The following is a 13684-nucleotide window of genomic DNA, read 5'->3' on the forward strand; positions in this document are numbered from 1 at the left end:
TGCATTGTTTAGATTGACCATCACACGGGCAAGGGCTGACCGGGTGCTTTTTAGGATGTGGGAAAGCCACCAGGTGCTGTACCAGCCCAAGCCTAAGCCTCGTAAGAACAAATCTGTGTGAAGGTCTGGTCACCTGGCTCAAATATAACTGGAAGCCTTCACAATCTAAATATCTGTTGTAAAACATACAGGTAGGTAGTTGACCGTTAATGTTTGACCACCTCATTGCTCTGTGTGACATACATTTTTTTCTTCATCTCAATTTTTGGCATATCTACAACAGTGTAAGTTAGGTCAGCCAAAATATTTGTCAGCCATAGGTAGATCACTGTCTCAGATTTTTTCCCCTTTCCATCTTAATCTAGTACCATTGGGTCTGTGCGGTTAAATATTCTCCACATTTCTTGTAGTGAAGACAGACCTGCATTCCCAAATAACAATTGTTAAGATAATACAATTGTGGTCACTTAATAAAGACTCTTCAATCCTAGGAGCCATACATGAAGGTGTAATATTAGATGATACCACGACATGATCAATAGTAGAGTTTGTATTCCTACCAGTATAGGTGGGAATCATATTACCGCATTCATCTTTTGCTAATTGCAGGAGTTCCAAGTCATGATCCGCCATGATTTTATTTAGTGACTTGCCATAAATGCTGTGAGGGAAATGCAGATCATAGTCTCCTGTATTACTTTGCACCCCACATACCCTAAATGTGGACATAGGACAAGTTGGAATATTAAAATCACCCACCCAAATAAAATCAAAAATAACATTTTCCTCATCGGTCAACTTCTCAATGGCGGTCTCGAAGTCCTTAACGACTCTATGCTGCATGTTGTCAAATATGCTGTTATAATAATTAATTAAAAGAACGTCACTAGCATGTTTCTCGTGCAGCCAAAGAGTCTGGAAATGTGCCCCAGCATTCAAATATCTTTCCACTTTTAGCGATAGACATCGGGTGACCAGAGTCAAAAGGCCCCCCTTGGCTCTTCCAGACACCGAGCCCTGTGCTTCTAGATTATAGGAGGCAAAGCCATTTTTTCTTCATCTCAATTTTTGGCATATCTACAACAGCGTAAGTTAGGTCAGCCAAAATATTTGTCATAGATTTCCTGAAAGCTATATAAAATATATTTTAACCAAGGAATCCTAAGATAGTTATCCAAATCAAGGCAATCATTAATTACAGGTCTATTAAAAGCTGTCTCCTCCTTTTGCCAGATAGATCGTCAAATCATTAGGGGCCTTAAAGATATCAGATGTGACGGATAATTGATCCCGACTTCTCTATGGATTAGATCAGTTGGGGCTGAGGTTGGTAGGCAGAGTAATTTTTTGAGGAAAGTATTTTCCTCAATTTGTAGGCAGCCATCAGGATAGTATCCCCACACCCCAGCCCCATATAGGGCAATCGATAAACATCTGGACTGATAGATCTGCATCATGTCACTGATGTGTCTATGGCCTATCTTTGCAGCAAATCTGTAAACGCCACTTTTGGCCATCTTCGCCCGAACATTTGTAATTTCTTGCGAACATGTTCTATCTCTGGCAAAGGTGGTACCTAGATAACAAAATGTATCCACTTGTTGCACCTTCTCTCCATCTATAAAAAAGGCATGGGACTTATTAAGGCTTACCCCGCAGATCATTGTAAGAGTTTTATTCTTATAATCTGCAGTTTCCTATCCTTTATAAAAACAGTAAACCGATCCATCAGACGCTGGAGGCCAATAGGGGTCCTAAACAATAACACTGCATCGTCTGCATAGAGCAGTACTGGTACGTCTATCCCTTTTACCTGTGGGGCATCTGCTCTTACTGTTTTTAAAACTGCATCCACCTCATTGATAAAAAGGGTAAAAAGCAGCCTTGTCCAATGCCACATCTAACATTAAATGTAGGCGTACACTCCCCTCTCACCCCATACCAGACACCAGTTTGTAATCTTTTGTACAGCCGAGCTAAAAAGAAGATTATTCTTCCTGGGGCCCCAAGCTCTAACAGCGTGATCCATAGGGAGGATTGATCCACCAGATCAAAAGCGCTACTTAAATCTGCGAAGCAGAGATAAAGAGAGCCTTTTTTGGCCTGGGTATATTTCCCAATTAACAAATCTAAGTTTATACTCTGATCTAGTGTTCCACGCCCTTTCCTAAAGCCTTACTGAGAACTGGCTAAAATCCAATTAGCCTCCGCCCATTCTTTCAGCCTAACCAACAGTATCCTACTCGTGATTTTAACAGAGGAGTCTAATAGGGAGATAGGGCGGTAGTTTTTAGCATCCGACCTGTCCCCCTTCTTATGTATCAGGATAATAATAGATTCCCCCCATGTGGGTGGGACACCGTTGCTTACAGTTGCGTTAAAAACAATAGTTAGGGGGCCCCATAACAACGGAACAGCTTTATAAACCTCTATGGGGACCCCATTAGGCCCCTGGGCCTTTCCCCCCTTTCTAGCTCTGATGCCTTGTTCTACCTCTGCTATGGTGAAATTTAGAGGTACAATAGGCCAGGATCTAAGGTTAGCACCATAAGGGCAGTTAGCTTTAAATATAACAGAAAAATGGGTTACCCATGCCTCACTACTAACATGGGACGTGAGCTCTGGGATCGAATCCTCTTTTAGGAAGGGGGAATTAACTGTTGCCCAAAACAGGTGGCAATTTGATGTCTCTGCCACCTGTGCTAAATTATCCCAGGCCTCTTGTTGCAGCTCTCCTTTCCTTCACTTGAGGCTAATTTGTAGTCAGTTCTCAGCTGAATTACCAGCTTCTGGTCCCTAGGTCTATTCCTTAATGCCTGCTTTAGTTGGGAAAGCAATAAGGTTCAGACATGATCAAACCATCCCTTATTATGGGTGGTTTTCCCTTTACCAAACCTAGTAAAAGTGGTATCTATGAATTTGTTGATTCTTTTAAAATTCCCTAAAATAAGTTTTGAATCGTTATCAGTGTTCAGGATGTCATTAATTTCCTTGGTGCAAGCTGTTACAATTGTTTTTATCACTGTCTCAGATTTTTCCCCTTTCCATCTTAATCTAGTATCATTGGGTCTGTGCGGTTAAATATTCTCCACAGTTCTTGTAGTGAAGACAGGCCAGCATTCCCAAATAACAATTGTTAAGATAATACAATTGTGGTCACTTAATAAAGACTCTTCAATCCTAGGAGCCATACATGAAGGTGTAATATTAGATGATACCACGACATGATCAATAGTAGAGTTTGTATTCCAACCAGTATAGGTGGGAATCATATTACCGCATTCATCTTTTGCTAATTGCAGGAGTTCCAAGTCATGATCTGCCATGATTTTATTTAGTTACTTGCCATAAATGCTGTGAGGGAAATGCAGATCATAGTCTCCTGTATTACTTTGCACCCCACATACCCTAAATGTGGACATAGGACAAGTTGGAATATTAAAATCACCCACCCAAATAAAATCAAAGATAACATTTTCCTCATCGGTCAACTTCTCAATGGTGGTCTCGAAGTCCTTAATGACTCTATGCTGCATGTTGTCAAATATGTTGTTATAATAATTAATTAAAAGAACGTCACAAGCATGTTTCTCGTGCAGCCAAAGAGTCTGGAAATGTGCCCCAACATTCAAATATCTTTCCACTTTTAGCGATAGACATCGGGAGACCAGAGTCAAAAGGCCCCCCTTGGCTCTTCCAGACACCGAGCCCTGTGCTTCTAGATTATAGGAGGCAAAGCCATCATACCTGACCAGTTCTGTACACCAGGTTTCTTGGAAACAGATGATATCATGCAAACTGATAAAATCCATCCATCCCAACGTCCCCCCAATGTGCCAACCCGGCTATATTCCAACTAACAATGGATATCACTTTGTTGTTACAGATAGTATCCTGCTCTTGAATAGAATCTCCTACCGGGGCAGCCCCCTCCCTTGGTATAATTATACTTTCTGCTCCTAAATATATAGCATTACTCAGGTTATCCACAGGTGTGGTTCCCTGGCCGTCTGGAATTCCCCCCACTGTATCATCAGGCCTGGGTAAAACCGCCACTTCAGTTACAGGGCGGTCCAGATCCTGTCAATCGTTTACATCTAGGCTACTCAATGCTTGAAACCGGTTCGATACAGGTACTTCAAATACGGGATACGTTTTGGGGGACCTACTATTTGAATATAAATCCCTGTTCGTTCTGTCATTAGTTTGGTACGTTAAGTGGCTGTAGAAATAGCCAAGTGGGCGTAATATAATACCTTGTTGAGTATATGGTAACAATGCCGCTCTTAAAGCATAAAGGCAGGAGGCACACATGGAAGGGATCATCAGAAAGGGAGGACAATAAAACAAACGAACTGCTCTATCTAGGTGCACCAGCAAAACCGTGTGTTCAGAACGAGCACGACTGAAAAAACTGAAGTGAGATGCGGTGGTGAGCCACCTATGTTGGAGCAGGCGATCGATCCAGGCAGTCGTATGTGGCAGCTGTACTGATCGGGGAGAAAATCCAGGAAACAAAGGTCCTCTGAACACTGCTCTCTACAACGCGGAGCTGTTCTGAAAGCTGCCCTTCTTTTATGCAGCTTCACTGATGTTTCCAGAGCTCTGCTTCGTGTGTGTGTGCTCCGGGGATCATGGGCTCACACTGGCGGATCTTAAGAAAAGTTTGCCGTAATACCCAAAGACAAAGTACGTTCGCTCTTGCTACAACAGAACCGCTCTTGTACTTAATTGGCACAACGGGGTGTCCCTGGAGTTTCTAGAGCTGATGGTCTAACGTGCCAACTTCCAACACAAAATGACAATAAAATCGCAATTTGTTTAGCTCATTTGTTTTTTAGGGTAGTCTGCGTGTATAAACTTCCGATCACTGCTTCTCCTCTTCGAACGTCGCATACAGAGAGCAGAGCTTTACTGTATTCGCATTACCACAGTGAGCTCTCGTGGATGAATGATTCTATAGCAGAGCCTTCCTGAGCTCCACTCAGACACAGTGAGCTCTCGTGGATGAATGATTCTATAGCAGAGCCTTCCTGAGCTCCACTCAGACACAGTGAGCTCTTGTGGATGAATGATTCTATAGCAGAGCCTTCCCGAGCTCCACTCAGACACAGTGAGCTCTCGTGGATGAATGATTCTATAGTAGAGCCTTCCCGAGCTCCACTCAGACACAGTGAGCTCTCGTGGATGAATGATTCTATAGCAGAGCCTTCCCGAGCTCCACTCAGACACAGTGAGCTCTCGTGGATGAATGATTCTATAGCAGAGCCTTCCTGAGCTCCACTCAGACAGAGTGAGCTCTCGTGGATGAATGATTCTATTGCAGAGCCTTCCCGAGCTCCACTCGGACACAGGGATCTCTCGTGGATGAAGGATTCTATAGCAGAGCCTTCCTGACCTCCACTCAGATACAGTGAGCTAGCGTGTTTTTAGTGCAAACCTTGCCTATCTTATTTGCAAATAGTGTGCTCTAACTATTGTTTATATAACATACCTTATTCAGCACTGACCTAGGCTGTCGCCGACTAGAGCAAATCGTCTCTGTACTCATCTCAGATACAATGAGCTCTAACTCGTCTTTCTAGAGCAGAGTTGCTGCAGTACTCACCCCACTCTCTAGGAGCTCAGAGCTCTCGCTGCTGGTTCTAGAACAGTCGTCGCTCACACAGGCGCCGTAGCCAATGAAGTAGAGGAAGGGCGACCATTCAGGGCCCATAGCCCCACTGGGAGGAGAGGATGGGGATTCAGCCCAATGCTAAAAAAAAAGAATCTTTGATGTGTATGAGCAAGTGTTTCTATTGCACCCATTCCAAATATACTAAATTTGTGTGCCTCGAGTAAAACGTTCCCTGTGCCCACCTCATGTCAGTCTACTGCTGGGGTGGTTCTATCCAGTGTGCCTGGAGCAGAGCTGTTCTGCTTTTCCAGCGAGAGAGGAGGCTTTCTCAGGATTCACTGCGCACGAGCATCTCAAGAGCAAAGCGTCTGAACTCATCTACCCTCCTCACAGCCATTATTGGTGAAGCCCTCTGTGTCAATCACTCCTATAACTGTAGCTAACTGATGAGCAGTTCTTTTCTTAATGTGCCCATCTATGTATGGGGACCTCTCCCACACACCTTGGGAGCCTGGGAAACCTGCTCGTCTCAGTCCTTGCTCCGATGCATTCCAGCGACTAAATCCACTGTCACCAGTGATCCCCAGAAATCTGTCTGTCGAGGAAAATGGTTGCCGCCGTGTCTGCCTCTAGGAGGGGCGCCCACAGTGATACCGTCGCCGCTTTTCTACACCTCTCGGACTCTTCGGTTTCTGCTCAAACTGTGATTGTCAACGGATTTTTAAAAACACCATTTCATGGGGAAAAAGTCGAGCAAACTCTGCCCGCAGTCTTTTCCAGGCTTCTGGAAATGGCAGTAACCCAATGACTTACTTACTAATCTTCGTTACCCCGCCGTAGACCTCCTCGTCCCAGTCCTCACTTGTGAGGTGGAGTCGCCTCGGAATTAAGGACTGGAGAAAGGAGGACGAAGATGAGGGGGTTAGGAGAAGGGACTTGGCTGACTGGGTAAAGGGTGTCTGGCGGCTCTGGTGGGATCCCAACAGACAGGGACTAGACGCAGGAGGAGAAGTGGGGTTTTGAGGATGAGGAGAGCTCTGACTCTCGGGAGAGAGTAGGGACTTTAGGGATGGGGAGTTCTGGATTTTGGAGAGGGATGGGGCCAGGGCTTTCAGGGGGAGGTCTCTGGATTTCACGAAGGAAGGGGCACGGGCGTTGAGGTGATGGGAGGGCTCTGTGTCTCGGAGAGGAATTGGAAAGGAGCTTTGAAGAGCCGGTGAAAGGGCTGGTGGGCTCAGGTTGCACCTCCGCTGGGGGGCAGGGCCGGGCCACAGGGTCCAGATATACGCCCGGAGGGCGGAGGGGACATATAACTGCGGTGCCTTGGTCCAGAGCAGTCTGGGTGCAGTTCCTGCTGGGGCCGGCACTGAAGATATCCGTTAGTAGCCTCGCTGCGTGTTTCTACTCCGTGGGGGCAGATGTCCTTGGGATATCTCGCAAGACGTTACGTTATGTTATGTTAAACTCATTTATTACGCGCACAGATGCTCCAGCGAAGGAGCGTCCTGGCGCCCGACAAGATAGTGACACAACACAACAGGGCAGAACAGAACAAAAGGAAGAGACTAAGGAAACAAGTACGTTTTTACAACTCGACGAAAAGAGAGCAAATCCCTGAGGGCGCGAATCTCAAGGGGAAGGGAATTCCACAACACTGCGGCGCGTACTTTAAATGAGCGGCCGCCAGCCCGGCAGCGCTTGAAACTGGGGACGACGGCAAGTTCTAGGTCCGAAGATCTTAAGGCACGGACCGGAACATAGCGGGACAAAAGGTTGGAAAGAATCAAGGCAGGGGATCCCTTGAGAATCTTATAAGCTACACAGAGGACCACAACTGGATCCTTCGTGCAATCGGTAGCCAATGCAGCATGCGCAAGGTGTTAGTTGTGGGACAGAATCTAGGTAGGCCCACAACAGCTCTCGCCGCTGCATTCTGTACACGCTGCAGGCGGGTGATTTCGGCCTGATTTAATCCCACTAATAGGGAGCTGGCATAATCAAGCAGAGAAATCACTGTTGCCTGAATCACAAGTTGCCTGGTGGTAGCCTCAAAGAATTTTAATACGGGCCGTAATCCACGCAAAATGCCAAAGCAGCAGGCCGCCGTGCTCTTAGTATGGCAGACAAAGGTGAGAGTTGGGTCGAGCCACACCCCAAGGTTTTTTAACTCGGCGACCGGAGTTGGCGTAGGACCCAAGTCCGACGGCCACCACCTATCTCCCCAGAGTTCCGTATGCTTGCCAAAGATCATAATCTCCATCTTGCTTGCGTTCAGCTGGAGACAGTTGGAGGTCATCCAACTGGCGACCGCCCGAAGTCCATTCTGGAATCTAGGGGCATCCACATCCGCATCCCCGCTGATCGTAACCGCTAACTGAGTGTCGTCGGGGTATGACACCATGGTCATACCCCAATGCCTGACAACCTCAGCCAGCGGTCTCACGTATAGGTTGAATAACGTGGGACTCAGCGAGGAGCCCTGGGGGACCCCCAGATCCAGAGGATGGAATTTGGACTGATGGGGCGGGACGGCCACGCAGAAAGAACGGTTGGCAAGGAAAGAACGGAACCACTGGAGTGCAGGGCCGGTAACACCAGCTTCCTCCAGGCGTAGCAGAAGGAACGGGTGGGACACGGTGTCAAAGGCGACGCTAAGATCTAATAGCACCAGCACCGCCGTTTGACCCGCATCAAGCACGGAGCGCAGATGCTCTACCATATAGAGTAGAGCTGTCTTTGTGCTATGCCCTGCACGGAATCCATTCTGCGTGCTGTCTAAGATGTTAGCCTGTAGGAGATGGTCCGAGAGGACAGAGTTGACATGCGCCTCCGCAACTTTGGCGGGCCACGGGAGAAGTGAGATTGGGCGGTAGTTCTCGGGTTTACCGGCATCCAAAGTTGGTTTCTTGAGGATGGGCTTGACTACCGCCTGTTTCCACTTCACTGGAACCACGCCGGATGCTGATGAGGTGTTGATCAAAGAGCAAACTGGCGAGAGACCGTGAGATATTAGGTCTCTGAACAGAGCTGGCCGTAAAGGGTCAGCCGGAGACCCTGACTTGACCTGCTGGGCCAATTTACCGAAACTTTCCGGTGTTAAACTCGGGAAAGAATGTAAAGCATCGAAAGTTAAGAGCTTAAGGGGTCTACCGACAGAGGGTACGACCGTGGGAAAGGCTCTATAGATGGCATGAACCTTTTCCAAAAAGAAAGCCGCCAAGGTTTCACAGTGTGAAATGGAACCCTGATGAATCGCAACCACCTTTTTAGCTATGAGGTCTTTCAGGGCCTTAAAAATAGTTTTGGAGGGGTTAGTACTGGTACGAAATTGCAGGGCGTAATAAGCCGCACGGGTTCTGCAAACTGCTCGATGGTAAAGTTTTACAGCGGCCAAATACAAAACTTTTTTATCGCTGTCATAAGTTTTGCGCCAATCCCGCTCAGCACGCCTACAGGTGCTTTTGAGCACCCGCAACGAATCATCGTACCAAGGACTCGGGTCCCTTGACCCACATTTACACGAAACTATCGGAATAAGGGAGTCAAGGGCCCTAGTAACCTACTCACAGAAGCGGTCGTAGCCCACATCCACGGTTTCAACTGGGCCTAGCGGGTCAGTGGACAGAAGATGGAAAAAATCATCAAGTTTTAATTTATTCCAACGCCGTCTAGGGATAGAGCGAACCGTGGGTTTGCGGTGCGGCTCATACAGTGGAGACTGGATACGCACCAAATAGTGGTCAGTCCAGACCAGAGGAGATGGAGTGGAGATACTGGCTTCTGCTAGATTAGTGAAGAAAGGGTCTAAAGTATGACCACCTACATGGGTGGGCTGCAACACCAACTGAACTAGCTGAAGAGCCTCGAGATCGGCAAAAGAGCTGTATACCGCAGGTATAGACAAGTTGTCGTAGTGGAGGTTTAAGTCGCCAAGAATGGAAAAATTGGAGCAGCCTGCTGCCAACGTGCTGATAGCATCTGGGAGGGCCTCCCTGAAAGCCACATCGCTACCAGGGGGACGATAAATCAAAAGGCCCGAGAAAGCAAAATTGTGCGTAATTGAAATCTTAAACAGCGCGCTTTCACAGCCAGTGATTTTTTGCCCTTGCCAGTCGCACGGGTAGCAGGACTTGACCGCAAGCGCTATTCCCCTCCTCTAGAGGCTCGGTTAAGAGTGTAACCCGAGTACTCGTGCGGGAAGGCCAAGTTGATAACGGCCGTGTCGGTCTCCTGTAACCAGGTCTCCGTCACACAGAAAACATCCGGCGACTCCTTACCTATCAGGTCGAAGATATCTTGGTGATGTTTTACCATCGACCTGACATTCAGGTTCCATATGCTGAAAACTGGGCGGGAGCCATTTACAGCAGCAACAGAAACGTTGCTCAAGCATGTAGTGGGGGCGGGAAGGTCCAACATCCCGCAGACACATGAGTAAGGACCACACAGCGGCCCTACCCGCGGAGCATCACAGCTCCTGTTACATTGCCCAATGGCAAGTAGTGTGTTCCTTGAATAGCACAGCATTATGATCCCCGTAGCATCCAGCGATGGGGGCCAGGGTCCTGCCGCGTCCAACGCGGACATGCGCAGACGGGCAGGACTCTGGCACGACTCCGGCCACGCGAAGGCACGCCCGCTGCGCGATCCCGCTCCGCTAGGGGAGGAGCTTTAAATAGGTGTCCCTCGCTGGCTCCTGCGCACTAAAGCGCACGCAGATAGTGGCGCCTAAACGAACACCCACACCACTCCAAGATGGCGGCGAAAATGGATCCCACCCCAAGAACCGGACCCGCTCAAGGGGCGGTGCAGTACCGATAATAGTGCAAGTGAGGGGGGAATTAAAAAAAGGGAATACTAACCCAAGAAGAAATCAAATAGTAAAAAAGGATTTTAAAATGCAGTTTCAGCAATAAGGCGTGAAGCGCTACCGCAGCAATGCGCTACCTTGTCAGAACGAGGCTACAGTGGGACTCGCCTTAAATAGGTGTCCCTCGCTGGCTCCTGCGCACTAAAGCGCACGCAGATAGTGGCGCCTAAACGAACACCCACACCACTCCAAGATGGCGGCGAAAATGGATCCCACCCCAAGAACCGGACCCGCTCAAGCGGCGGTGCAGTACCGATAATAGTGCAAGTGAGGGGGGAATTAAAAACAGGGAATACTAACCCAAGAAGAAATCAAATAGTAAAAAAGGATTTTAAAATGCAGTTTCAGCAATAAGGCTCGAAGCGCTACCGCAGCAATGCGCTACCTTGTCAAAACGAGGCTACAGTGGGACTCGCCTTAAATAGGTGTCCCTCGCTGGCTCCTGCGCACTAAAGCGCACGCAGATAGTGGCGCCTAAACGAACACCCACACCACTCCAAGATGGCGGCAAAAATCGATCCCACCCCAAGAACCGGACCCGCTCAAGCGGCGGTGCAGTACCGATAATAGTGCAAGTGAGGGGGGAATTAAAAACAGGGAATACTAACCCAAGAAGAAATCAAATCGTAAAAAAGGATTTTAAAATGCAGTTTCAGCAATAAGGCGCGAAGCGCTACCGCAGCAATGCGCTACCTTGTCCCTACGTAGGAGCGGGTTGCCCTCTGTCGAGGGCCTGAGGGCAGTGGGCTTTGGAGAATAGGGGTAAATGTTGCTGCCAAATGTGAAAAGTGTGAATACATGTTGAAATGTGCAGGCTAGTGTGACACTAGCGGGCGAGTCGTTAGCACTGAAGCACAAGCACTCACCTGGGCTTCCTCCGGCGGCCGTGGTCGGCATGGAATGACCAAAACAAGCCCAGAAAAAAAACAACGAAACTCCGCCCACCGCCGCGATGACGACATCGCAGAGGCGGAGAGGGAAAAAATCTCGGGAATGCCCCCGAATCTGGTCCGGCCTTGACGGACAGATCCGGCTCCAAATGGCTAGCCTCCATTTATGGAGCTAGCCAATGGGAGCCGGGGGACGTTCCTATAGCCCATATAGTAAACATTACATTTCGCCTGCGCGAACTGCTTGCGCAGTAACGCCAGGCGAAACCTAAAAAGTGTCACTCAAACGTTCAAATGTCCTGGTCCATAAAAGAGTTTCGTGGATCCTTACCCACAGGGTGCCACTTGATAATCTTTCGACATTTGCCTGTATGACGACTTGGAAATAAAACCAAGGGTGGTGGCCCAGCCCAGCCCAGCCCAGCCCCCACAGTCTCGGACGGGCTCAGACGGGCCCGCCCTTGGCCTGGGCTTCGCCCGGCACACGCCCGCAAGCGTCCAGCGTAGCGGGAAAAGGTGGCTGCTAAATACAGATAGAGGGAGGGGTCTATCAAGCCTCAGGTGAGCTCTGTCGCGGTGCTGCTGGGACTCGTAGTCCTGTAGCTCCAACAGAACCTCCCTGCAGGCGGGAGGACGGGGAGCAGGCAGGCAGTCTCCCTCCGCTAGACCCCCGACAGTCGTCCCGTGATGTTTCCACGTTTTTCCACAAGAATCCCTCCTGGCAGTATCCACTACGAAGCGGCACCCCTGGGTAAGTCATAACACTTTACTAGGGTCTTACCAGTAAATTAAATGTTCCTTTTGGGTGTAAGCCAATGTTACAATGTTTAAGGGAAAGAGCACAAACACTTTACCAGGGTTAGCAGTGCTAAATTGCGCAGTCCTGAAAGGTGAAGACAAAAAGTTTTGGGATGACCCTGCAGAAAGGGCCAAGTCCAATATTATGAATATGCAGCAAGATGCCATGATGAAGGAAAAACTACTTGCATGTGTATTTTTGGATGTCATTTGCTTTTTGAAATCTGCATCCAAAATTACCCCCCCCCCCCCACCCCCTTCCCCCAAAACCTGTAACGTAACTGAGACTGCTAAATTTGATCTTCATTTTGATTTGAATGTCAATATGAAAGACCCTAACAGACACTCCTCCATTCCTTAATAGTGGGCCTCTTTGTGGTTTTCAAGTGACATTGCCAAATATTATCTGTGACGAGTTTGTGCTACATTATTAAGGAGAGTTGAAATGTTATTTATTTTCAGACAAAGAGCTTGTACAAACCTAGCTTCAACTTGAATGTAATTGAAAAAGCAAGATTGCTATCTCTATTTTCGGGGCTTTCTGAAATTGATGAACTAGGGAGTTTGTTAATTTACTCTTAAGTTGTTACAAATGGGGAGAAATATGTGAATTCTTATGAATTATAAAAAAAAAAACATGCGAGGGAGAATAGGATATTCTGAACATGTGGCAGTCACATTGAAGAATTATTTGAGTGTGGTTAATTTATTTTCATTGTGCTTCAGTTGTAATAAACAGTTTTACATTCTTCGTAGGAGCTCACTGAACAGTTTCAGAAACTGGAGATACAGATGAACAGCTTAAACCAGCTCATGAAAGAATTTCTGGGAGATCTGAAAAACAAGAAAAAGATTTTGGAGACCAACAAACTTCACAAGATGGAAAAACAACTGTATGTGTATTTTTATCAAGACGCTGGCTGTCTGAAAAAAGTTGTTGAACAGGTGGAAGCAAATGCAAATGTTCATGAAACTTTATAGCTAGATCTTCATCGCTTGAGACATTTTTAAGAACAATGATTTTTATTCCATTCCCTGGAATTTCAGCAAACTTTAACTTTTTACACAGATTTTGATTAGCATTTTTTAATTTTTTTTTAGAAAATTGGATTTAACATATTGACAATTACATGAGGTTGTATATCACATGGTAAATACACCGTTTTAAATGTTTGATGTTCAAATAAACAGGTCTTCCTTTACATATTTAGTTCATAGGCAACATGCCTATTTATAGGTTAAGCTCTTCATTAATAAACACCAAACTGAGAACCACCAAATCTATTACTTAAACATAGGCCTTGCTTCTATATATGCATGGTAATAAAACCACTGCGGTCTACGTTGCTGTTTAAGCATTGCACTACTGTTATAATCTTCTATCAGCAAACTCTTTCGCTCCGAGATGCCTATTGGGTGCATGTCTAAAAACGATTTTCACTCACCAAGGGTCATCAAACTAGTGTCATGTATTGGGCACAACGCGGCTTTTTCCCTACTATTTGAGCT

General features: G+C 47.0%; 1 protein-coding gene across 1 annotated transcript in view; it reads left to right on the forward strand.

The window, feature by feature from the left end:
• The window catches only part of HAUS3 (HAUS augmin like complex subunit 3), a 117647-nt gene extending 104197 nt beyond the window's left edge, over positions 1-13450 (forward strand). Inside the window, exon 6 of the mRNA XM_086964202.1 lies at positions 12932-13450. Within this exon, the coding sequence (XP_086820328.1) occupies positions 12932-13156 (225 nt within the window). The 3' untranslated portion in view covers positions 13157-13450. The remainder of the gene's footprint in view (positions 1-12931) is intronic.
• The last annotated feature ends 234 nt before the right edge of the window (positions 13451-13684 follow it).

The sequence above is a fragment of the Lissotriton vulgaris genome, chromosome 3_2 (assembly GCF_964263255.1).
Source record: "Lissotriton vulgaris chromosome 3_2, aLisVul1.2, whole genome shotgun sequence".
Lineage (NCBI taxonomy): Eukaryota > Metazoa > Chordata > Amphibia > Caudata > Salamandridae > Lissotriton > Lissotriton vulgaris.